Source organism: Prorops nasuta, unplaced genomic scaffold (genome assembly GCF_024137725.1).
Source record: "Prorops nasuta isolate Cenicafe-Biocafe unplaced genomic scaffold, Cenicafe_Pnas_1.2 PNAS00007, whole genome shotgun sequence".
Classification (NCBI taxonomy): domain Eukaryota; kingdom Metazoa; phylum Arthropoda; class Insecta; order Hymenoptera; family Bethylidae; genus Prorops; species Prorops nasuta.
The window spans coordinates 742,630-766,626 of NW_027116804.1; the positions used below are offsets into that span (position 1 = coordinate 742,630).

The 23,997-nt window shown below is 33.1% G+C and overlaps 7 protein-coding genes across 11 annotated transcripts; 4 read left to right on the forward strand and 3 right to left on the reverse strand.

The window, feature by feature from the left end:
• The first annotated feature begins 1,565 nt into the window (after nucleotides 1–1,565).
• On the forward strand, nucleotides 1,566–4,174 carry CCT2 (chaperonin containing TCP1 subunit 2). The gene is made up of 7 exons (XM_066729684.1): nucleotides 1,566–1,713; nucleotides 2,059–2,368; nucleotides 2,444–2,877; nucleotides 2,930–3,007; nucleotides 3,079–3,303; nucleotides 3,373–3,754; nucleotides 3,837–4,174. The coding sequence occupies exons 1-7, from the start codon at nucleotides 1,711–1,713 to the stop codon at nucleotides 4,007–4,009; spliced, it is 1,605 nt and encodes a 534-aa protein (XP_066585781.1). The 5' UTR covers nucleotides 1,566–1,710; the 3' UTR covers nucleotides 4,010–4,174.
• A 262-nt stretch (nucleotides 4,175–4,436) lies between these two features.
• Nucleotides 4,437–7,906, reverse strand: LOC136775170 (NADH-cytochrome b5 reductase 2). Of its 2 annotated transcripts, XM_066729687.1 has the most exons (5): nucleotides 7,561–7,906; nucleotides 6,485–6,573; nucleotides 5,834–6,166; nucleotides 5,584–5,772; nucleotides 4,437–5,516 (listed from the first exon to the last, which is right to left on the reverse strand). In XM_066729687.1, exons 2-5 carry the CDS (start codon nucleotides 6,503–6,505, stop codon nucleotides 5,133–5,135), a joined length of 927 nt encoding a protein of 308 aa, XP_066585784.1. In that variant the 5' UTR covers nucleotides 6,506–6,573; nucleotides 7,561–7,906; the 3' UTR covers nucleotides 4,437–5,132. The 2 variants fall into 2 exon arrangements, with proteins under 2 accessions (XP_066585784.1, XP_066585785.1); XM_066729688.1 differs by lacking the exon at nucleotides 6,485–6,573 and having other exon boundaries at nucleotides 7,561–7,902.
• An 872-nt stretch (nucleotides 7,907–8,778) lies between these two features.
• On the forward strand, nucleotides 8,779–10,914 carry LOC136775171 (uncharacterized). 3 transcript variants are annotated; one of them, XM_066729690.1, is made up of 5 exons: nucleotides 8,779–8,937; nucleotides 9,904–10,155; nucleotides 10,224–10,358; nucleotides 10,418–10,523; nucleotides 10,595–10,914. In XM_066729690.1, the coding sequence occupies exons 2-5, from the start codon at nucleotides 9,904–9,906 to the stop codon at nucleotides 10,759–10,761; spliced, it is 660 nt and encodes a 219-aa protein (XP_066585787.1). In that variant the 5' UTR covers nucleotides 8,779–8,937; the 3' UTR covers nucleotides 10,762–10,914. The 3 variants fall into 3 exon arrangements, with proteins under 3 accessions (XP_066585787.1, XP_066585786.1, XP_066585788.1); XM_066729689.1 differs by lacking the exon at nucleotides 8,779–8,937 and adding an exon at nucleotides 8,978–9,623; XM_066729691.1 differs by lacking the exon at nucleotides 8,779–8,937 and adding an exon at nucleotides 9,661–9,822.
• Nucleotides 10,866–13,762, reverse strand: APC4 (anaphase-promoting complex subunit 4). Its single transcript, XM_066729681.1, has 7 exons — nucleotides 13,547–13,762; nucleotides 13,317–13,452; nucleotides 12,876–13,261; nucleotides 12,606–12,806; nucleotides 12,254–12,535; nucleotides 11,966–12,189; nucleotides 10,866–11,890 (listed from the first exon to the last, which is right to left on the reverse strand). Exons 2-7 carry the CDS (start codon nucleotides 13,420–13,422, stop codon nucleotides 10,960–10,962), a joined length of 2,130 nt encoding a protein of 709 aa, XP_066585778.1. The 5' UTR covers nucleotides 13,423–13,452; nucleotides 13,547–13,762; the 3' UTR covers nucleotides 10,866–10,959.
• A 71-nt stretch (nucleotides 13,763–13,833) lies between these two features.
• On the forward strand, nucleotides 13,834–18,501 carry l(1)G0020 (RNA cytidine acetyltransferase l(1)G0020). The gene is made up of 17 exons (XM_066729680.1): nucleotides 13,834–14,069; nucleotides 14,317–14,580; nucleotides 14,655–14,813; nucleotides 14,886–15,119; nucleotides 15,191–15,395; nucleotides 15,458–15,579; nucleotides 15,657–15,793; nucleotides 15,866–16,096; nucleotides 16,172–16,253; nucleotides 16,327–16,443; nucleotides 16,552–16,728; nucleotides 16,811–16,958; nucleotides 17,054–17,198; nucleotides 17,273–17,487; nucleotides 17,558–17,730; nucleotides 17,801–18,049; nucleotides 18,145–18,501. The coding sequence occupies exons 1-17, from the start codon at nucleotides 13,962–13,964 to the stop codon at nucleotides 18,373–18,375; spliced, it is 2,997 nt and encodes a 998-aa protein (XP_066585777.1). The 5' UTR covers nucleotides 13,834–13,961; the 3' UTR covers nucleotides 18,376–18,501.
• Nucleotides 18,491–21,875, reverse strand: BBS1 (Bardet-Biedl syndrome 1). Of its 2 annotated transcripts, XM_066729683.1 has the most exons (8): nucleotides 21,743–21,875; nucleotides 21,085–21,216; nucleotides 20,646–20,814; nucleotides 20,331–20,540; nucleotides 19,959–20,254; nucleotides 19,589–19,838; nucleotides 19,323–19,502; nucleotides 18,491–19,255 (listed from the first exon to the last, which is right to left on the reverse strand). In XM_066729683.1, exons 3-8 carry the CDS (start codon nucleotides 20,721–20,723, stop codon nucleotides 18,626–18,628), a joined length of 1,644 nt encoding a protein of 547 aa, XP_066585780.1. In that variant the 5' UTR covers nucleotides 20,724–20,814; nucleotides 21,085–21,216; nucleotides 21,743–21,875; the 3' UTR covers nucleotides 18,491–18,625. The 2 variants fall into 2 exon arrangements, with proteins under 2 accessions (XP_066585780.1, XP_066585779.1); XM_066729682.1 differs by lacking the exons at nucleotides 21,085–21,216; nucleotides 21,743–21,875 and adding an exon at nucleotides 20,913–21,051.
• On the forward strand, nucleotides 21,173–23,984 carry LOC136775169 (uncharacterized). Its single transcript, XM_066729685.1, has 7 exons — nucleotides 21,173–21,253; nucleotides 21,678–21,969; nucleotides 22,053–22,149; nucleotides 22,844–23,132; nucleotides 23,376–23,492; nucleotides 23,556–23,714; nucleotides 23,801–23,984. The coding sequence occupies exons 2-7, from the start codon at nucleotides 21,729–21,731 to the stop codon at nucleotides 23,975–23,977; spliced, it is 1,080 nt and encodes a 359-aa protein (XP_066585782.1). The 5' UTR covers nucleotides 21,173–21,253; nucleotides 21,678–21,728; the 3' UTR covers nucleotides 23,978–23,984.
• The last annotated feature ends 13 nt before the right edge of the window (nucleotides 23,985–23,997 follow it).

Here is a 23,997-nt window from a genome sequence, read left to right on the forward strand (position 1 = left end):
AGTAATGCATTGGCTCCTCCTCGAAACACACATGCGGGGGTTCTTATTCGAGTTTCGAGTCCCCTGAAAAAGCATTTTCATCTCCATCCAGTAGGGGCACGCATGTGCTGGGGGCACCAGGCACGCGCCACTCAGAACATCTGCTTGCTAGTGCTGGTGCTCGTTGCACGGTACAATTATTTTCATCGATGCGTCATCTTATCAATTCAAAGAAACTCTGGTTAGCTCTGTTGATCGATAATTGATAGATTAGATTGGGCGTGTATATCTTTCGAGAATACAAACGTTGTATGTAATATAAAAAAGTTGCATCATTCTACTTATTCCTCCTTTACAGGTTTTTAACACTTTTTCTTTAACCTCTTTATATTATTTACTTCAAGGACATAAATTCTGAAAAGCGAAACAATACAATCCCTGTAACTCTTGTCTTTTGGAATAGAATTGTTGTTTAGCGGTCACGAGTGCAACAAAGCACCAACGACCCCCATGCATTGTCGTGGTCGTGAGAGTTGAGATGGGGGACAGCTGCGCGAGAAGACCGTTAATATTTAAAGGGTGCGCGCGCTTACGTTCGATTTGATCAATGGACTCTGGCAAACAAACCGGTGCTCTACCGACTTTTCTGTACTTTCAAATAACTCGAATCTATGACTAATAACAACTCCGAAATTCCCATATAAACAATTACAGTCAATATTCGGTATATGCCGAAACCTTCCGTATTTTACTGTAATATCTTTTTACCTTCATTATACTGCATATTTATAAGATACATTTCCGCGATCACCTACAATCGCCAGTTTTTACTAGTTTTGTCAATAGTTTTCCACGAATTCGCAATGCACGTGCAGTGTGGCATACTTTACATACTTATAGTTAAACCTACTATGCATACGTAGCAATGCTGATTTTATACTTTCTCCATGCAGCTGCACGTACTTTCAAATATGCCCTTTTATTCCCTGAACGAGACTCATAATTATTATCTATCTCCTAGTCCAATTATTTCTTACGTAGTTCCTTGACGATTCTGTAATTGATAGTAATAATAAAATATTTTCTTTCTTAAACTAGAATTGTTACTTTATTATAATTATTGTAATATAGTTTATATTATTAAAAATACCAAAATTTATATATATATATATATATATATATATATATAGTTCATCAGTATTATTACAATAATTTTATTAAATTCAACATTTAAATATATCGATAGAAAAACTGAATACTAATATATATATACATAAATTTCGTAGGAAGAAGAGAAATGGATATCCGTGCCGCTAAGCTTATACCGACACAAGTTTACAGGTCCTTAAAAGGAATTAAATCGACGGCCAGTAACACATGAAAACAGCAGAGTCCTCTGCGGTTAAGTCATGAAATTAACGGACTTTATGTATTGATATAAAGTCCGATTGGCTATCTCTCTTATAAAGTTTAGGAACCCACGATTTCTATTGGCCTATTCAATTCTTAAATTTATCATTGACCAATAGGAAATGATCTATAAAAGAAATGTATAGAGCGAACAGTCCCGTGCTGATTACTGAACATAGGCGTTCGCTACCTCTCACCTCATTGCCTCGCAGGTTGATTATTTGCTTGTCGGCAAACTATTCGGGATAATTATATTCCTGGATTCTTGGGCGATTTATTTCATATCATTCATTGGATTTAAGGCTTCTCCATTGTTAGAAAATGGTAATTATTCAATTCCTTAATAATGTGTAATAGTATCAGCGAAAAGTTTATCTTTCTCTTGACTCATGGCATCAAACAAAAATTGACTGCTTGGCAAATTTTAACTCAAATGATGACAAATGGCACACGTGCACTATTATAAAAATGATATCTCTTTCATTACTATCTTACTGAAAAATTAAAATTAAATGATAAATTGTGGATTTTTTATATTTTTACTTAAAAGTCTTCAATGGTAGTCTAAAATTGATTGTGTGTGTGTGTGTGTGTGATGATTTCAATCTCAAATTGGTTAAATGGAACATTCTCCCGTGTTGAATTAACTCTAATTTTGTTATTTCTTAGGTGTCGCTAAATCCTGTAAGGATCCTCAAGAATGAAGCGGAGGAGGAAAAAGCCGAAATCGCTAGGCTTAGCCTTTTTGTTGGAGCCATAGCTATCGGCGATTTGGTTAAGTCGACCCTTGGGCCTAAAGGGATGGATAAAATTTTAGTATCACACGGACGTTCTGCTGGTCAGGTCCAGGTTACAAATGATGGCGCGACGATTTTGAAAAGTGTTGGTGTCGACAATCCTGCTGCCAAGATTTTAGTAGACATGTCTCGTGTCCAGGATGATGAAGTTGGTGATGGAACTACCTCAGTTACTGTTCTTGGTTTGTTTCTACTAATCAATTTCATATTTTTGCATTCTTACTGTTGTCCATAATTCTTTTCATACGAATTTATAGCTTCGGAGCTTCTAAAAGAAGCAGAGAAATTAATTGATCAGAAGATTCATCCACAAACTATAATTGCTGGCTGGAGGAAGGCTACTAGTGTAGCAAGAGACACTCTTCTCAATGCTGCATCAGATAATTCAGCTGATGCTGACTGTTTCAAAGAAGATTTGATGAATATTGCACGGACTACTCTTAGCTCCAAAATTTTGTCTCAACATAAAGAGCATTTTAGCAAGCTAGCAGTTGATGCTGTTTTAAGATTGAAAGGTTCTGGAAACTTATCGGCAATTCAGATAATCAAAAAACGAGGTGGTACCTTAGCAGACTCTTTCCTGGATAATGGATTTCTATTAGATAAGAAGCCAGGAGTGCATCAACCGCAGAGAGTTACCAATGCTCGCATTCTAATTGCTAATACCCCAATGGACACAGATAAAATTAAGGTATGTTTAATAATTGTTTCTTAAACAATGAATAATGTAATTTTTGTTTCAGGTATTTGGTTCTAGAGTTCGTGTAGATTCAATGGCAAAGATAGCAGAATTGGAAACAGCAGAAAAGGAAAAGATGAAGGTATGGTTGACAAAAATAAAAATATATTTTCATTAGCTTTTTTACATTGGCAATGTACTTTTTTTTACTAGGATAAAGTTGACAAAATCATCAAGCATGGTTGTAATGTCTTCATCAACCGACAACTAATTTACAATTACCCCGAACAACTCTTTGCCGATGCGGGCGTCATGGCTATAGAACACGCAGATTTTGATGGAATAGAAAGACTTGCTTTGGTTACTGGAGGAGAAATAGTCAGTACCTTTGATCATCCAGAATTGGTGAAGCTTGGAAAATGTGATCTTATCGAGCAGGTTAATAAGAATTTAGTAAAACCTCCGATTTGATTGAATTTTTGTATTTATATTATTCTTTACAATTAGGTAATGATTGGAGAGGATACACTATTGAGATTCTCCGGAGTTCCCTTAGGAGAGGCTTGCACTGTGGTGATTCGAGGCGCAACTCAACAAATTGTTGACGAAGCTGAACGTTCTTTGCACGATGCTCTTTGTGTTTTGGCAGCGACTGTTCGTGAATCTAGAATCGTGTATGGCGGTGGCTGCAGCGAAATGATAATGGCATGTGCAGTCATGAAATCTGCTGCTGCTACTCCTGGCAAGGAAGCAGTTGCTATGGAAGCCTTTGCCAAAGCATTACAACAATTGCCTACCGTCATCGCTGATAATGCTGGTTATGATTCGGCTCAGCTTGTTAGCGAGCTGAGAGCTGGACATAATTCTGGTTATTGTACTTTGGGTCTAGGTAAAGATAGTTTATGTTGTAAATACTTGTAAGAGAAGTCACCTTATGTACTTATTAATTTAATTATTTATTATCTCCAAAGATATGGAGCAAGGGCGTATTGGTTGCATGAAGAAGTTAGGTATTACCGAATCCTGGGCAGTAAAGAGACAAGTTCTACTCAGTGCATCAGAAGCAGCTGAAATGATTCTTCGTGTTGATGATATTTTACGTGCAGCACCGAGGAAACGCGTTAAGGACCGTGGACGTTGCTAACTTACAAAACCACGCTATAACTTTTTTAATTACAGTTTCATTTATATTGCTTCGTTCATATAATGCAAAATATAAGTTGCGATTGGATCATCCATGATATTTTTTGGCACTATAAAATAATTAATCAACTTGTTGATTTTCTCTTTTAATAAACATTTAATAATATCAATGTACTAACTTATTCAAGAAAACACAATATATATAAACAACTTCACTTAGTTTTTTTTGCAGATTGAATAATTTTATTTACAATTACAAGCTTGCCTTGTTGAAACTGTGAAAGCTACTTTTGAAGTTGCAAATAATGCATTTTGTAATATTTATATACGAAATTTCCAGTGAACGAGATATTAAATGGTCTACTCGTAACAAAACAATAAATTTAATATAAAATACGTAGTTCAACATGTCCTAATACCTCTCCATCTTATGATAACAATTTGAGCTTTATTAACAATTTACAGCTAGAAGTAACAAATGTTTCCCATGCAGATACTCCCAATATTATTATAGCCACCTGCTTTAGCTAAATTTATACTTGTCAAAATTGGTTTATTCAAATAAATATTTAAATTATTGAAAAAACTAAGTTTACAAGTGTCTGTAACAAAAAACAGCAAAAAAGGGAAAACTAGGAGGATGTTAAAGGTTTCTGAATGGAATAAATTTGCTGCTCCTATTATAATGCAAACAATTATATTTATAATAATTAGCAATCCTTTAAGATACCATTAGTATCTTTAGATCATTAGGTCATGTCTTTTTATGCTTCTATTTCAACAAATGCAACATGAAATGCAAGTTCATATATATTTGTATTACAATAGCATGAATAGGGAAACATTAAGATACGTTAGTATATTTTTAATTAATAACTTTGAGAATTTACAGGTTCCGTTTACAATACTGCTTTGGACGTCTTTATTATCATATTTTATGCTTGAATCAATCAAGTTAGCATCATTGAATCCTTTGATTCCGAGAAAACTTACAACGCCATGCTGAGGCATGGAATAGTACATTTTCAGGCATTTTTAAATTAGTTTAATTTGTTAACAAGCGCTTATGGTCCACGTAATTTTCATAAATATCCTTTTTAAATATATTATTTTTTTGCAATAGATTAATATGCAAAGCGCAACTTTGGGTCGTAGCCTAATTTATCGAGACTTGGATTGCAAGCCATATTAATCATTGGTGGAGGGCCACACATTAAAACCATGGTATCTGGAGAAGGTGGGAACATATGATTTTTGATCATATCAGCATTGATATGACCTGTACTGTATTTCCATTCTTCACTACCATTATCTATGGTATACCATATCTTAAGTTGATCAGGATTATTACTAGCAAGTTCATCTAATTCGTCTCTTAACAATATGTCCCTTTCAGTTTGGTTTGCAAAAAGTAGAGACACTTGGGTAATATCTTTTAGATCTTTTATCATTAATCTAATAAGCTGCAACATGGGAGTAATGCCTGTTCCACCAGCAATCATAACAACCTGAAAATTAAAAAATTTAGTAACATTCTGATTAATTTGATTTTCAGTCAAATAAGCTGTTAATAACCTTCTTAGCACTATATTCTACAGGTGGTTCCTTTCTAAGTAATTTAATACTGAATTTTCCACACCCCTGATAAACAAGACGACCAGACGGACCTCTAAAATCTACTGTCTCTCCTACTTTCAAACCTTCCAGATGTTGGGACATCTTACCTCCTTCAGGAAATTTAGGGTGTACATTTTTAAAATATACCTATTGAAAAAATATGTCAATTATATTGACAAAAATATTTTAAATAATTTAATTTTCATACCTTTATAACAAGATCTACAAAACCATGGTCATCATCACTAGACACTGGTGTATAGGAGCGTATAACAACATCTTCCCCAATTTTCGCTGTTAAATGTACATGTTGGCCAGGTGGAAGTCCCAGCACATGTTCCGGAGTTGGCAAACCAAATCTGAATCTTCTTGTATCGTGACTTATAATATCTTTTTTAATCAAAGGCAAACTGTATTTTACAACTGGATCTTCAAGTAAAATTGGTGATTTCCTTTTCTTATCATTGCGTTTTGATAAATAAATCTTAACAGCAGCTGCTATTACTATGATAGCACCAACACCAGCCAAAGCTGGTACAACCTGAGAATATATTAATGTTATAAAATTCCAAATATTCTTGTATAATGTAAACAATGAAAGTTTATACTATATTTAATGAATGCAAAAACTTATCTCTAAATGATTGTATGATATAAGTAATGTAGGAATGATGTCATAAAGATGGAATGAAGTGATTAAAATATTTTATGAAATTTTTTCCATAGTTATGCGAGCTATGCAGGTTATTTCACTGAGCTATTAAAGATATGGGTATACAGGAATACTGCGAATTAGTGGATCCTCAAGGTCTACGGGTTTTCTAGGGCAGAAAATCGTAATTTCTCGACGAAAACTTACCAGGGATCGAAAATCTGGCATTGTAAATCACGTTGCACGTGGCTAAGACTTGCTGCTCAGTGTTAAGAACGGGGCTAAGGTCACATTCGCTTTGCGAAAGCGAGGATACAAAAAAGAGAACAAGTTAATGCGAATAAAAAAAACACGGCCTTAGGGAGAGCGGTGATTGCGTCTGTCTATCTTTAATAATCCCATAAAAACAAATAAGAAAACGCAGCGCGGCCTCTTTGCCTCTCTTGACCTCTCTCAAGTTTCGTCTCAACTCTCGCAAATTTTCAAACGGTATGCGAAATTCGCCGGTTTTCCTGGGGTCAAGGGGCGGGGGCTCTCATTCAAAATAGAACTTATGCTTCCCTCATCTGAGTACTTTAGGACGACTACTAACTTTTGTGAGTATATTTATAGACAACTTTCACGTGTCATAAAACCTAAATTTTTATTTTTGTTTAATACTATTATTAACATCATTTAATGAATTTCACTTTTTTTTCAATTGCCAGCTCAATCTGTTATTTTCACAGCTAATCATTGAAATATTTATATTTTTATCATGTGCAGTATTTGATTCTATAAATTATGTGCATAAAATATATCGTGATAATCGAAGAAAATTAATTTATCAGCAGAAGGAAATCACTAATTAGTTTAATTTAAAATTAAAATTAATTGAGCAGGAATGTGTGATCTTTCATTTCATTGTAAGCTAATTTATATGATATATATGTATGGAATGTTCGTATTTATAATTTAAACAATTAAATTGTTAGTTCCTTTTTTGAATTAAGAATGAAAATATTTTATTTCTTATAGTAAAACCTTTTCTTATCTTAAAAAACATACTATGATGATATAATATACCAACGGTCACGTATACGCAAGCGATGAGATAAAAATTACGTGGTTTTTGACAGACACAGATATGTTCCCTGATATAATTAATTTTGATTGACTACGTTAATGAATGAACCGAATCTGAGAATTGAGATAAAGAAGAAATTATGTACACCATAATGCTTGAAACAAGTTTTTGTTTCAATTTTGAAAAATGTTTAAAGCAAATTAAAAAACGAAAATACCTTCCAGTAGTCCACCATTTCCGTTGCACTTGAATTTAAAAAGCAATTAATTTAAAAGGGTCTTAATTGCAAGAATAATACGCGTTAAATAATATAAATAATTAGAATTTAAATTTGTTTGAAATAAAAGATATTCTAGAGTCACTAATAATTTTAACAATTGTTATGCAATGTTAAGAGGTTACTTATTTTTATGATTACTCATTACTAATAATTCTCTAGCTTCATATATCTTGTTGTTATGCTTGTAATCTGTATTCGAAGGAGTCTTTTATAAAGCGTTGAAGTAGTTGGAGAATGGGCTGTTGTTATTGGCGCAGAAGCAGCAGCAGCAGTAGCGACACTGCCCCGGCTTAGCAGTGAACTACCACTCCAAAACTTGCAATGCTTGTAAGGCTTGTAAGGCTGCAAATGCTGCAATGTGCAATGCTCTCCTTCCTGCTCCTTTCAAAGTCCATTCTAGTCCATTCGTAATCAAAATCTTAGTTGCCAGAACGGGTAATCTTTTCTCTCCACTATACATATGACTCTTTATTCTGTACAACATAGAAAATAGGAGATATGGTAAGGAAAGAAAATTACCAGCATCTGGCAACTCCAATCCGGTCTGGTGTGTCTCCTGTTGTGATCGTAGTGACATCTTTGAGTTTGACACTCACAAGTCACGCATCATGCATGTTGAGATCAAATCTAATAAATATTAGGTTAGGTTATGTAGTTTTTAGGTTAGGTTTGTTGAATTATTCAAAATAATAGAAACCTAATATTGAATATTAATTATACTTTAAAAAGGCTAGCTATATTATGTATCTCAATACTATAATATTTACATTTTTAATTACTTAACTGTTTTGAAATAACTAAAAGGCAAAAGTAATCCGATGGCTGTTTTACATCGTGCTTTATTTACGTGGTTTTATCTTTTAATTTTCCTAATTTTGCTGGTCCTACGGCTTGACCAAAGAATACAATGGAACTGGTTTATTGTGTTTATTCCAATGTGGCTACATGATAATATCCTTTTGATTTATATAATCTTTAATATGATATCATATTGTAAAAATGGACGAGTCAGTAACTTACGCCGGGAAGCACGTATTTTTCATTAAATATTTATAAAAATTGTGGGTAAATTAATGTAAATATTGACTTTTATTCAGGCATGGTATATGGCTGCAGTTTTGTTGAAATTAAGCGCTCAGATTTTGATATGCCTAAAATTGGAAATATCGTATTGGTTTTTACCAGCAAAGGCAGTCTTAGCACCTTTCTGGATTTTACTACCAGCTTTGGCAGTTGATGTATTTATCCATTTAATACAGCTGTCAAGGTACTAGCAATTGTGATTCTAATATTTCTAAGATGTAATAAAAAAAAGTGAGTAACCTTTATCTTTAATCAATTACTTAATTTTTATATTTCTAATATATACACTTAAAAATTAAAAGCTTTTTAAGCTCTAAAACATACAGAAGATTGTAGAACAGTACCTATTAACACATGGTCCAACAAGTCAAACAATCACACGTTTACTTAACTCATATGTTAATTTCACAACATTGATATTCAATTGCTTCATTTATATCTTTTTTAAACATTCACAAGTGAGCTGTCTTTATACACTTTGTAAAAAAATAGTGTGCAAAAATCACAAGCACTTAACTAGTTTATTTGGGTTTATAATATTTATAATTAAATGTACATATGCTGTATGCAATATAGTAATATATTGGGGGGTATGATGGTCACAAGATCTTAGCTTAGGTAACTAAAAATACTGTTTCCCAAGGATGAATAGGACAGAGTTATAAATAAGTAATACTAAAACAGTCTTGATTTTGAGTTTTTCTCATTAGTGGGTATGACTATGTTCACATCTAAAGTAGCTAAAGGGTTTCCTAATAACATTACTGAAAAAACTGAAAAGAAAAGTTTAATGTATCTTGCAGGGTTGTGCAATTAGTTTCATTGATAAGTGTCTTATTATATTGTGAGAGCTGCAATTATTGTACCATCTGCTCCATACAAACTGGTTTTATACCAACATAATTGTGACAATAAAGGTAATTAATGCTGTGTTATGTAATAATTACAGGATAAGTAAAGAGGCTTCTGTAAATTTGCAAACTAGTTTGCCTCTGTTTCTTGTAGGGAAGAGATGTTTCTTAAGTTTTATTAATACTGGCCAGAGTATTATAAATAATAATAGTTTCATCTTAATTTTGTCAAGTTTAGTTTTGATTTCTAAATATAGCAGGACTTGTAAATACTGTTTTATTCAGGTTTCGAAAATATTTTAAGATAAATATTGTAATTATATATTATCATTTTGTGCTTTTCCAGATGATGGAATATATATATGCATGTTTCTGTTTGTTGCTAATTTGTTCAAACAATGGACTGGTTCATGGTACTGTAACAGTAACAGAAGTACAAGCTGGACATTTGGCAGAATTGCCATGCTTAAGCAGTGATGATCATCATAGATTTATGTTCTGGCAACTTACAGATGATAGGAATATAATTGGACCCGGTAATCCACTAGATGAGCAGAAATATAATTATGAAGTTTTAACTGGCAAACTATATATTAGGGTAATTGTCATAAATGATATTTGGAATACTACAGTTTAGATTATTGTATATCTTTAATTATTATACAGGGTGTTTCATCAGCAGAATCAGGATTTTATAAATGTATTTCACGCGGTATTGAAGATAATTCTGCAATTAATATTCATGTAGTGGAATTAGTGGTTAAGAAAGACTGGGAAGATGTGTGGGAAAATGATTTTGAGGTATCAAAGAGAAAAAAATAGGAAATTTTGCAGTTTTTATTTATTTATATTAATTTCAGACTAACTTATTAAGAGGTATGGCCTCTGTTATGGTAATCGTGGTTGCTGTGGCTATTGTACTTTTAATAGTTACTGTTAAAAGACGAAGGAGCCATAGATTTTTTGGTAAGTAATGATTATTTCCTTCTACTCAAGAGGAAATTAAAAAATATAAATGTTGTGTGCAATTTTTTCAGATATGGAGGATTCTAGAGAAAATTCCCCAGCTACTTATAAAGGAACGTCATCTCGTTCAGGCCCACCAGTACCATCACCTGAAATTGTAGGGATTGATAACGCTGCTCTGGATGTTGACTTCCCTAAAGTTTTTAAGCAAATTCAAAGTGAACAAGCAGCTCCATAAATAAAAATAAGCAATAACGCCAATTTTATAAAGACTTTTTAAAACGTAATTTTAGATTTTAATTTTTCAGTACTATATTTACCAGGATTCAAATAACATTAAGTTAAGTGGAAAATATATGTATAATAAAAATAAGAGATATTTTATATAAAATACGAATGTTTTTATTTACATGATATACAAATCAGCTAATCAAATTCACGAAGAATGGGCAGTACTTGGTGTTGGTGTAGTAGATGTCGTAACATCCATGTTTTCGTCAAGGCCTTCATCATCATCATCATCAATTTCTAGCAACCGAATTTTCCGATTATTTTCACTTAATATCGCAGTAACTTTGCGCTCGCCGCTCACTGCTAATTTTTTAGCGACAAGACCTTCGAATGGGCGTACCCAACTATTTGCAATAACTTCAGACAAATCATGAACAATTTGGTCATTTTCTGACATTGTTATATTGTTCAGTGGCAATTGTATTAAGGTTGTTATACGATTTTGTTGATTTACTAACAACAAACTTAAATAATCTAGCGAGTAAAATTGTAAATCAGCTACTAATGTATCTGTGGCCGTTACATTAATCAAACACAATTGATACGCAAGTGACGTAGTTTCTGTAGACAAACAATTAACTTTAAACAGTTTTAATTGCTTACGACTAAAATCGACTGCAGCTAACATCAAATTTCCATTTGGTGTGATTATTTGCGACGAAAATGAAATTTCGAGTTCTAGTAAAAGCGACAATGACTTAAATTGACTCACCAAGCCCTGATAGGACTTAGTAAAAACAGTATTTATAGCGTGGGAAACTTTGGAATGTGACTGCATCAAAGAATTACTAAGATCTTGTTTTATGATAAGCGGATGATCCCGCAGACAATGGTTTTCGTCAAGCATCGCTGCCCATTCACTTCCTTCAGGTGTTAGACAAGTTTGCAAGGATTGCCGCCGCAAATATTGACCTAGCTTTTCTAGATTAACTCCTTTCCTTCCACCACTTTTAGGTTCAGTTTTATCAAAACCTCGCAAAAATTCCGCAATAAATGTTAATTCTTGTTGACTCATTCTGCTTACTTCTGGTGATACTCTTTCATCCGACAATCTCGAAATGACCACGTGAAGCCACCTAAAAAATAATATTCAAAATAAGATCTTACAGTGTTATTATTTGGTGGTTCATCGTTAAAATAATATTGTTCACCGAAAGAATGCATTGTAATCTCTCATACTATGATCTATAACTTGCTGAATTTCAGAAGATTTAGCAAGAAAAGCTTCTGTTGCATGAAGAGCATTTGTTACTATAGATTCATCTGTCATACCCAAATTTTCGTAATCAGCGCCTAATCTGACCATTCCTCTGAGTTCAGACAGCTCATAAACCAGAGCCATTCCTACACTGGTCAAATTTTTCAATACTAGTTTCTGTAATAATCTATTATTGAATAATTATTATATTAATTTATAGATTTTTAAGCAGATGTTAAACCTGTATATTGCTGTAGCACATTTCTATACTATGACCTAATTTTTTTAATCCCTTTTCTGTTAAATCCCTGAGCAGAAAATTCTCCAGATTCTCTGATGCAACACCTATCATTAATAATTCTAGAAAATCAGCAGCCATTGCCCCAGGTGGATTGGATTCAGCATATCTTGTAAGTTTTTCATCCATTTCTAGTAAAATAGTTTCCCATGCTTCTGATATTGCCATTAGAGTACGGGACAGATAGTCCATGCAATAATCCACATTAGCTTGTGTTTGGGCCACCTAAAAATATAAACAAGATTAAGATATGTCTTGAATTCTTATTGCAGAGAGCTTATATTCTGTAATATACCTTTAAAAATGCAGTACTTTTTTCTAGTAAAGGGCAAGTAAACCTATTTACATTAACTCCAGAGTTGCATTTTTGTGTTATCCACATTGATCCATTCAATATTCCACTAATTTCTAAAACTGGTTCATGACCTATTGAAATTTTTCCACAGTAAAACATTCCAAATACATACATTCCAATATTGCCATTTTCTTGGCCAATCTAATAGAAGCAATACATTTTTTTTTTTAGGAAATAATAAACAATTTTATAAAAGATAAAAAATCTTACAAATAATATATCTAGCTTATGAGATAAGTGCTCCTTGTGCTCTGGTTCTTGAATAAAAGTACGATTTAAGCTGGGTAAAGTAGGAAGATAGTTATTTCTTGGAGCAGAGTTGTATTTACTGCTATCAAGATTATTGTCAGCATCCATAGAACTTAAAGGCAGCCATGTCATACATGTTACTGTTGTAATAGATACTATGTTTGTCTTACTAACAATATTTTTATTTTCAATATCTACTAGACAGAGAAGTTCAGAGTTTCTGTAACAAGCTGCCATTAATTTTCCATCTGGCCTCCATGCTATATTAACTATATTGTCAGATTCTCCTGGAGGACTTAGTAGCCAAACTCTTTGCCAGCTCATAAATCTGTGCAGGGCAATTTCTCCTACAACGTTTAGTTATTAAAATCAATATGCATTAACCGGTAATATCATTCTAACCTTTAATATTGGCAATGGCTAGAAGATCCATTTTCGGAGACCATTGCATATCAGTCACTTCCGAAGGAAGCTGTCGTTCTTCAAATTGTCGGGTAGCACCAGACATTTTTCTGGTAAAATAGGTAGCTCATTAAAACTGAAATGTTTTTTAAAATTTATGATTAGCAGTTTGCAGGTTAGCAATCGCATCATTGTTTAAAAATGTAAATATCAGGTTGTAGTGTTGTTACCTGCTTTTTCACGTGCTGGCCGCCGGGTCAAAGAGGTATGTGTACATACACAGTTGACAGTAGTATGTATATATGTATACACAAATACACATGGTATGTATACATACATACGAACATACACGGTGGAGGACAGTGTGGGACAGTGTAAGTATAGGCAGCTCTGAGTATGTATGTATGTATTGTACAAGTGTACTGAGAAGAGTGAGGAGTAGTGGGGGTCAGTGGGGGTCGCCGTAGTGTACCTAACGCTAACTGACGCTGACTGACGCTAACGAGTTCACAGCAGTGAAGCCAGTCTGTGGCGGAGTTGGCAACACTGGGCAAGTTGCTGAAAAGTGCTAAAATTCCGAGCCCTGTTGTAATTTAAAATTTGTTTTTAAATTAATACTTGTGTTTTTTTCTTAACATAAACATTATGGTTCGTAGGAAAATAGATAATCGTATTCGCGTCTTGATTGAAAATGGCGTTAATTTGGGCCATCGGACAATGTTCGCTGTTGTAGGCGATAAAGCAAGAGATCAGGTAAATACATAGAAAACATATTTACAATGTTAGGTTAGACCATGTGGTATTGGAATTTTTATTTTTTATAATTTTAATTGTTTATAATTTGTGCTACTTTTTGTTGCATATGCTACATTTTCTGTATATTAATTTTGCTATTGTTTGTACAAATACTCTGTGTAAAATGCAGAAAGTGTTAAAATGCAGTAGAAACATGGCTAATGATGGTAGATAGGTATTTTCATACACTTTATATTATTTGCAGGTAGTATTGTTACACCACATGCTTTCAAAGTCAGTTGTTAAAGCTAGACCATCTGTACTATGGTGTTATAAAAAAGAATTAGGATTTAGTAGCCATCGCAAAAAACGCATGAGATCTTTACAAAAAAAAGTCAAGTCTGGAAAGCTTGATATTAATGAAGATGATCCATTTGAATTATTTGTTGTATCTACGAATATTAGATACTGTTATTACAATGAAACACATAAAATCTTAGGTAATACATATGGAATGTGCATATTACAGGTATGAGTATAAATATGTATAATTTTGGTAATTTATTACTTCTATATTTAAAAAGATTTGTCACAAATTTTTAGGACTTCGAAGCAATTACTCCAAACATTTTAGCTCGTACAATAGAAACTGTGGAAGGAGGAGGACTTATTGTATTTTTATTACAATCACTTAATTCCTTAAAACAATTATTTACAATGACTATGGATGTACATCAAAGATTTAGAACAGAAGCTCATCAAGTATTCCATTTAAGCCATTACTACCATATTTTCAATATTTTCAATCAAGATTTTTACTTTGCTCTTTTTTAGGATGTTGTATGCAGATTTAATGAAAGATTTCTATTATCACTTGCATCTTGCAAAAGGTGTTTAGTTGTAGATGATCAATTAAATATATTACCTCTTTCTTCTCATAATCTTAATATAGAGCCGGTACAGAGGTTATCTAATGAAGATAAAGCAGCTCTTGATTTGCTAAAAGAAAGTCTGCAAGATACTCAACCTGTATTTGCTCTTGTTAATTGCTGCAAAACCATTGATCAGGTATGGTCAAACTTTCATGAGTTTTGTTATGAATTTATAATAATTTGAAATATTTACTTGTATACTTTAAGGCAAAGGCAGTATTAAAGTTTATTGAATGTATCTCAGAAAAATCTTTGAAATTCACTGTATCTTTGACTGCAGCCAGAGGACGTGGCAAATCTGCTGCTTTAGGATTAGCTATAGCTGGAGCAATTACTTTCGGTTACTCCAATATCTATATTTCTAGTCCAAGCCCAGAAAATTTAAACACCCTTTTTGAATTTGTTTTTAAAGGTAAGAAATTATTAAATTTTTAATGAACTATTAACGTTGGAGTAACATTTCATATTATTTAGGTTTTGATGCTCTGGGATATCAAGAACACCTTGATTATGGATTAGTACAATCCACAAATCCTGAATTTAATAAAGCTACAGTGCGCGTTAATATATTCCGCGATCACAGACAAACTATTCAGGTACAAATAGTAAGACGAAATTATGATGTTTCATGCTATAATTCGTTTTTACTATAATTATATTTTTTTTTTATTAGTATATCCATCCAACCGATACTCATAAATTAAGTCAAGCAGAGTTACTTGTTATTGATGAAGCAGCTGCAATTCCTATGCCTTATGTAAAAGCTATGCTTGGCCCCTATTTAACATTTTTATCATCGACTATAAATGGGTAGGTACTTTACTGGAATTATATGCAGTAATGTTTAAACTACTTTAACTTTTTTAATTTTTTATTTTACAGATATGAAGGAACTGGAAGATCTTTATCTCTGAAGCTATTACAGCAATTAAGATCTCAAACAACTGGAAGGCAATTGCACGAACTCCAACTTGAAGAATCTATTCGATATAAACCAGGAGATTCCATAGAGAAATGGTTGACTGAGCTGCTTTGTCTTGATGCAATTGCACATGCACCAATACTTTCTGGTTGTCCATCCCCTGAAGCATGCCAGTTATATTATATAAACAGGTATATTGCATCAAACACTAATTATATATATAAGTACAAGTCTAAAAGAATTTATATTTAAAAATTTTTTTATAGGGACACGTTATTTTCATATCACAAAGCGTCAGAATTATTTTTACAGCGTTTAGTTGCTTTATACGTTGCATCTCATTACAAGGTACATTATTTTCTGCAGGATTACAAATCACAAAACTGTTTATAAAAATCAATATCATTGAAAATCATTTCAGAACAGTCCAAATGACTTACAAATGATGTCAGATGCTCCCGCACATCACTTATTTTGCTTATTAGGTCCTATCGATCCAAACAAGACAGCACTACCTGAAATTTTAGTGGTGATTCAAGTGAGTTTACAAAGTTCAAGAGCAACAAACTTCACACAGAATTAGAATTATTGGATTATTTATAAAATTGCTAATGCGAGAATTTAATATGTTACTAAAAAATTACAGGTTTGCTTAGAAGGAAAAGTAAGTAAAAATACAATAACCGATGGTTTAAACAGAGGCCGTAGAGCCGCAGGAGATCTTATACCTTGGACAATCGCACAGCAATATGGGGATGAAGACTTTCCTACATTAGCAGGAGCTCGTATTGTTCGTATAGCTTCACATCCGGATTATCATGGAGTAATATATTAATTTGTATATTATTGTAGGTTTTTCTTATGCTCAAATTTTAATGTAATAATAATGATTTAATTTCTTTTAGATGGGCTATGGCAGTCGTGCTTTGGAACTATTGAAACAATATTACGAATCAAAAATCATCAACATTGATGAAACTGTTACTGAAGAAACGGTAACCGAAATTTCGACAGTGCAAGAGCAAGAAATAAGTTTATTGAAAGAGACCATTGGTAAAGCTATTCAATATTAAAAATTAGTACACTACATTTTTTTCCCTTCATTAAGATTAACTTCAATAATTTTCTGTGTATGTAATATAATATAGAGCCACGTTCATCGTTACCTCCGCTTCTTCTAAAGTTAACTGAGCGTCAACCAGAACATCTGGATTATATTGGAGTATCATTTGGTATCACAGAGCAGCTGTTAAAATTTTGGAAACGGGCTGGATTCGTCCCAGTATATTTGAGGTTCTTACCTACTTTTATATATTTTGCAATTTTGTTTAATTTAAAGCAATATATTCATTCACACATTTTATTAGACAAACAGCAAGTGATATAACTGGAGAACACTCATGTATTATGCTATATAAAACAAATCCAAATGAACAGAACGAAGAGGATGATTGGTTGAAAGCATATTGGAAAGAATTCAGAAAACGTTTTGTTAGTCTTTTAGGTTTTTCATTCAGAACATACCAGCCCTCTTTAGCACTAAGCATATTAATGAATAAAGCATTTACATTAGAATCAAAAGGTTTGCTATTAATTCAATGCAGTGGTTGAATAATGTTCGTTTCTTTTATACATGACAAATTTTTTTGTAGAGCTTACAAAGGAAAATTTGGATATATATATTAATTCTAGCTATTTGAAACGTTTAGAGATGTACAGCAATAATATGGCCGATTATCATTTAATAATGGATTTATTACCATCTTTGGCTAAACTATTTTTCTTGAATATGATGGGAGATACTCATTTTTCTGCAGTACAAATGGTAAATATTCTTCAGTCCTTTCTAAACATAAAATCGAAGGTACACTAATGCGTTTATGTATGCTTTCCAGGCTATTCTTTTAGGACTAGGTCTACAATTTAAGACTATAGATAAATTAGCTGAAGAGTTAACAATACCAGCTTCACAGTTACTTGGATTATTTAATCGTATTATTAGAAAAGTAATGCAATATTTAAATGGAGTTGCAGAACGTCATGTAGAAAGTACAATGTTAAGTAAAACATTGAATCAAAGTATACAATTAAATTCATCCAAGAATGAACCATCATTGCACGATGAGCTAGAAGCAGCAGCAAAAGTTAGTGTGTATATATATATATATATATATATATATTATAGTTCTACCAGTTAGGAGGATATGAATTAGTAGCTAACAATTAAATATCTTTTTAGGAGTTGAAGATAAAACAAGATGCAGAGTTGAAAAAGTTAAAACGTGAAAATCTTGACCAATACGCTATAAAAGGCTCTGAGAGCGACTGGACTAATGCACTTTCTGTTAGTAAGAATAGTAAAAACATTATATCTGTTAAGAGTGGAGAAAAGAGACCAAATGCAAATGATGACGTTTTAGAGACACCAAAGTCTATGAAAAAAAAGAAGAAACATAGTCTAAAAAGATAATTTTCGTATCTTTCAAATGACATTAATGTAAAGTTAAATTATACATATATATTTACTATAACTGTATATTTATTATTTCCCTGTTACTTTTGATGATTGTAAGGAATATTAGGAGAAGAAACGAAGGCAGCCATTTGAATCATTTATACAAATGTAATAAGACTTTATTACAAAACTAATAAATCCAATTTCTTATATTCATTAATATACCTAGTATTATAGTATGTAATCAGATATAATGTAAGTACATCTAAATATCAATATCCTCTTCGGCAGTTGGTAAAATAACAGTAGTTAACACTAGTGGCTGCGATCGATTTTTCTGACAGAGCAATATTTGTACTTTTCCGGAAATCCTAGCATTTGACAGCTCAGCCTCCAATGTGAGAGGCATTGGTATACCACTAGGTAGCAAAGGAGCATTGATCACTCTAGGATTGACATCTGTATTTTCTGTTCTGCTCACGATGAATAAGCCAGCATTGGAAGGTCCATCGGCCAGATTTGAAAGAAAGATGCGTATCAAATATTTTGGTCCCAACCCGAGGACATTTGCTTCTAAAGTGATTGGAATTGGACCAAAATCCGGTTGACCGCTTTGAAGGTCGACCGTTCTTCGCGCTGCTTGCAACCGTAGGCGAAGAAAACCCTGTTGGAAAGTATTGTAAATTTTTATCGCTTCGGTTCGTTCACGTATAGTCTGCTCCACGAACAGTCTGGTTTTCTTTGGTATCGACAATTTTGAGCCTCCGCTACTAATAGCACTGGGTTCTACATTTTGAATATTAAAATCTGCAGTGCGCTTTAATATTTTAACGCATAAACCGCCACCTATTGTAACCATGGCCATTGCTCTTTCTTCCTGACCCATTCGCCCATACTGGAAGAAATTGATTAATTTGTGGTAAAGTTGAACAATTTAATGAACGGTAAAACCATGTGCTTACTTTCATAGCAGTAACTGGTTCTAGAGTTTTGACCGTATCCACGTAATACTTTCCATCGTATACACGTACTCCAAAACCAGCAGTGCTTATCGCCAAAAGCGAAAGACCGCTCTGCGGAACTGGTAAGCTAACCATGTCCATTATTGCACCAGGAATGTCTATGCACCATATCTTTTGACCCTAATTTAAACAAGAAAATTGTTTCAGCACACCTGGTTGGTATGGAATACAGAAATTCAGCCAGTAATCCATTCTGCTATATATACCTTCTTTGAAAATCCCACCAATGTTCCATTCATGACTGCTACAGCAGCTCCATCGGATGTTAAGCTTGAAACAGCTATTGCTGGAGCTGGTAATTTCTCCCACACTTTTAAAGAGCTGCCTCTCTTGATCGTTCCTATCCTCCCATCTCTCCCGACTACCACGATTCTTCCATCGCCTACCCATAAACCTGAAGTGGCAAGAGCTACTGGTGGCCAATTCAGCATAAATTTGTCTATCAAGGAAAATGCTCTGAAATGTCAATATATCACAAAATCTTCATCTTTTGATAATTTAATTAGAAGAATTTTGTTATACTAAAGCAATCACTTTCACATGCAATTAATAAATGAAAAGAAGAAAAAAAGGCACCTCGGATCCAAAACGAGGATCTCTCCACCCTCGGTACCAATGACAATGCAACTGCTTGCTGGATCGTGCCAGGAATCTTTTCGAATAATCCCTATAGTACTCAAGGCGTTACTCTTTATCAGAGGAATCCTCCTGTACTGTTCAGCGAAGCTGGATCGAAGACTCATATCCAAGGATAGAAATTTTAACGTTCGTGGTGAGATGAATGCTGCACCTAGTTCTTTCAGCAATAATTCTAAATCGTCGCTGAGACTCAATACGTTCAATTCGTCGTCGAGTCCAGCTTTATGCCAGATCTACAAAATGAATTAGATTTGTCAGAAAAATCCTCTACACTCATGTACAAAGTGTATATTTTATAAATATAGTAACTTCTCGTTCTTTTGGATGAGCTTCTACGTGGGGTAAGCAATATTTGAAGAATGGTCTCATGTTTTTAAAGATAAAAATACTGGATCCAGCTCCAACAGCCAGTACAGCTGATCGAGGTTCTCCGTTTTCTGTGTAAAAGCTAACGATTCCACAGGGGGGCTCCAACATAACATGCTCAGTGATTTGATCACTACCATTGTAAACGCGAATCTGTAAATAATGAATAGCAAAATAATTGTAAAATTTAATTGTCAAATATATACATATATATATATATATATATATATATATATATAAGGATGCTCTCGCTTTTACCTTTGCCGAGTCATGACCGACTGTACCTAGGTCAGCAGCTATCAATCTTGCATCTCCATTGCCAGACACATCGAGCATATCAAGTCCACCAGGAAGTGTGTAAAGCCTTGCAGCTGGCTCCCAAATAGCTTCTAGCCATCGACTTGTATTAAGTCCACCGTGGTCCTTTCTAGAAAATTCCATTCAAAATATTCGCGTTACAAATCCAATAATAAACCTCTTTTACAAAAATTCTATTTTTTCATTCTCCTTTCTTGTCGATTCTACCTTAAACCGTACATTGCAACAGCTTCTACTGTATATCACACACATGTGTAATTATACATTAATCAACATTAACATTAATGCTTCATTTTGGTTGGAAAAATAAACGTCAGTTATATTTACAACGTGATCTCGACATAAATTCATGTTTAAGAGCGAGTATAATAGAAATAACCAAGGTGTTCCAATTGTTTTGACATTTGCATCCATGGAAATGAAGAGAGTAGCAGAAGAGTCCAGTAGCTTATCAGAGTACAGCACGTGCGTGGTGGAGATATAAAAGCGCGCGCTTTTATTGCAGGTAGACCTGCAAAAAACGTGAAACTTTTATGATTCTGCAAATGGTATATTTAATTTTTTTTAACTGTTATAATAATAATAATAGAAACAGATAGAATATATATTTTTAATAGAATGAAGTGATTACACTAGGCACATATAATCAAAAAATGCTTTATGTTGTTTCAAATTAAATTCAAATGATTTTACTCACTGATGATGCTTAGGATAGTATCAAGAGACACGGTAGTGTCTCGACGGCAAGTACACAAAAAAGTAGATAATGACATGTATATACGGCCGTCGAGGCACTACTCTCTTATACAGCAAGTTTGGCTGTCCTAATTTTCAAACCGATATACATATACAATATATATGAAGTCACATTGAGTTGACATTAGGACACATTAACAATGGTCAGAGACAAATATTGTAATGTTAAACTGATATCAGCTTAGTATACTTATGTATTTATATCTGTGTACACAGAGTGAAATAGATTCTCAAGATTTTTCATGGAAAATTCATTAATTTAAAATAATGGAGATAAATACCTGGAAAATGAATCAAGATGAATTGTACAGTCCTATGATGACTCCCAAAAAAATGATAAAAGGCAGAAAACTCTGGAGAGATAACATGGAGCATCCAACTTTTCGAAACATTAATTTCCTCACTCCAATTTATCCAGCTCGAATAAAAACCAATTCTTTCGATGATTCCTGCGAGGACCATGAAATTTCTCACAGTACGTCTTTCGGTAGTGGAGATGCCTCTTTCGGTATGTATAAATATATACATACAATTATACAATTATTATTGCAAACTATAAATCCATATTTTCTGTTGATTTTTGTTATCTAGATAAAGAAAATTTTGATAACACGGTAATTGAGAATCCAATGAGTCTGAAGGTTCCAGCGAAAAATTCGTCGAATTGCAATGATTCTAGCATTACAAAGTAATTTATTATATTTATAATATACAGGGTGTATACTTTATCTGATTCGCTAAGAGTGTAAATTGAACAATTTATTTAAATCGTAACTACAAAATATATCAATTATTTGCTCAGTGCCCTTTGTATCTAAATAGAAAGGAATTCCAAAAAGGTCCTATGTAAAAAATTAATATTTCTTACTGAGATCGAGTTACGGAGATAAACGAATATTAGTAAAATATTACGCGTTCGTTGTTTTAATTTTTTAGAAACAGATTGCTCGTACAGTATAGGTACGAAAAAAGGAAATTTTTATATTCTTTAAACATTGTTGAGACATAATACTAATAGTTATGTTTCAGCTGTTTCAAAAATGTGGAAATGTCCATTTTTTGTACATGTGCTATTGAAGTGGGAATTTCTCGAAAAGTGTACTCGGTATTTCAATTATGTAGCTATGATATTAAATGACATTCTTTCTTTCTCATCGTAGATCATATTTTGTATTAATTAATACATATATTTACTATACCTGTACAACTTTCCTTTATTACTTGTCGTGAGACTGTCGAGAGAAAGAGAGAGAGAGAGAGAGAGAGAGAGAGAGTCTCCTGATTTTTATTTCTATAACCTGCAACGAAATAAAGTATACCAAATAACGTAGCTGCAATTATTTTAGAGAAATGTAATGGTATTATTATATTCTTTTATTTAGGGCGTTTGAAAATTTTACTCTCTCAAACAATGATCAGGGTAACCTCGATATCAAATGCATAAAACCCTCGACCAATTATTGCAATAAATATTTTGCAAAACCACTACAGAATGAGAATATTTCCTTGAAGAAAGAAAATGTGTCGACTGAATTATTGCATGAAAAGTGTATGAAAAATGAAAGAAATCAATCGACATCAATCAAATTGCCTTCAACTATTGTGACACCATTCAGTTTTGAAGAACGAGAAAAATATAAAAAACAACGAAGGGAAGAACGAGCTAACACGGTAACCAAACAATTCTGTTTACTACGTTTCTTCAGTTCTTATAACATAAATTTTATTAAGCTAATCCATTAACCATTATATGCAGACCTTTCATAATTATTGTTTAAGTTAAATAAGATTTTTAAGATTTTATCTTGTTCCCGGGTAACCGTCTCTAGTACATATATCAATTTTACAGATAATTTCTGTTCATGTTCATTTCCCGCAACAGGTAAATTAACTCAGTTTTAAAACTATTTTCAGTTGTTAGAGGAAGAGAGAAGTTTTAACATTTTTAACAATAATAACAGTTTTATCAAACCTGTATATGGTACCAGCAAACCTTTCATCAAATCACCTGTCAATAAGAAGGCAAAAGAGGTAATCTGAAAATAATCGTGACAAGGAGTATTATTTTACCTATTATTGAATTATTTTACGCAGATTTGGAAGAGAAATCCTTTCGTACCACAGTTGCCAAAAAAAATAATAATTGTACCGAAAATACCAGATCTCTTCAGTACCATACGAGCAAAGCAAAGGGAACGTTTTGATGAGTCGATAAAGATGAAGGAATTAGAACGGGAGAAACGGAGAAATATGGTAAACTATTCTTTTCACCTTTCCCTCTCTTTATTGCTAATATTTTTATTCCTTTTAAATACTTTAAGTGTTTCTCTTCTGAGTAGGAAATGTTAGCAGCGAAAAGAAAAGAAGAAATGGAAATAAATATATTGAGAAAGAGTTTGGTTCATAAAGCTCAACCGATTCGCAAATATAAAGAAGTACCGCTCCCTAAAAAACGACCTCTTACGGAGCCTCAAACTCCAAATCTTTCCGGATTAAAACGCCAACGCCGTTTTTAATTTACTATAATGTAGATCAC

Bases quoted from the DNA above. Each gene is read 5' to 3' on its own strand.
- LOC136775171 (XM_066729690.1), top strand. From the start codon at position 9,904: ATGATGGAATATATATATGCATGTTTCTGTTTGTTGCTAATTTGTTCA. The intron at 10,359-10,417 runs GTATCAAAGAGA...TATTAATTTCAG, and splicing joins TGTGGGAAAATGATTTTGAG to ACTAACTTATTAAGAGGTAT. The intron at 10,524-10,594 runs GTAAGTAATGAT...CAATTTTTTCAG, and splicing joins AAGGAGCCATAGATTTTTTG to ATATGGAGGATTCTAGAGAA.
- APC4 (XM_066729681.1), bottom strand. From the start codon at position 13,422: ATGTCTGGTGCTACCCGACAATTTGAAGAACGACAGCTTCCTTCGGAA. The intron at 13,262-13,316 runs GTTAGAATGATA...TAAACGTTGTAG, and splicing joins AGCCATTGCCAATATTAAAG to GAGAAATTGCCCTGCACAGA. The intron at 12,190-12,253 runs GTTTAACATCTG...AGATTATTACAG, and splicing joins TGTGCTACAGCAATATACAG to AAACTAGTATTGAAAAATTT.
- LOC136775170 (XM_066729687.1), bottom strand. From the start codon at position 6,505: ATGCCAGATTTTCGATCCCTG. The intron at 6,167-6,484 runs GTAAGTTTTCGT...ATATATTCTCAG, and splicing joins TGCCAGATTTTCGATCCCTG to GTTGTACCAGCTTTGGCTGG. The intron at 5,517-5,583 runs GTTATTAACAGC...TTTAATTTTCAG, and splicing joins TAGAATATAGTGCTAAGAAG to GTTGTTATGATTGCTGGTGG.
- CCT2 (XM_066729684.1), top strand. The intron at 3,304-3,372 runs GTTAATAAGAAT...CTTTACAATTAG, and splicing joins AATGTGATCTTATCGAGCAG to GTAATGATTGGAGAGGATAC. The intron at 3,755-3,836 runs GTAAAGATAGTT...TTATCTCCAAAG, and splicing joins TTATTGTACTTTGGGTCTAG to ATATGGAGCAAGGGCGTATT.
- BBS1 (XM_066729682.1), bottom strand. The intron at 20,541-20,645 runs GTAAAAGCGAGA...CATTATTTACAG, and splicing joins TCGGTCATGACTCGGCAAAG to ATTCGCGTTTACAATGGTAG. The intron at 19,503-19,588 runs GTATATATAGCA...TGTTTAAATTAG, and splicing joins TGGTGGGATTTTCAAAGAAG to GGTCAAAAGATATGGTGCAT.
- LOC136775169 (XM_066729685.1), top strand. From the start codon at position 21,729: ATGGAGATAAATACCTGGAAAATGAATCAAGATGAATTGTACAGTCCT. The intron at 21,970-22,052 runs GTATGTATAAAT...TTTGTTATCTAG, and splicing joins TAGTGGAGATGCCTCTTTCG to ATAAAGAAAATTTTGATAAC. The intron at 23,715-23,800 runs GTAAACTATTCT...TCTTCTGAGTAG, and splicing joins GGGAGAAACGGAGAAATATG to GAAATGTTAGCAGCGAAAAG.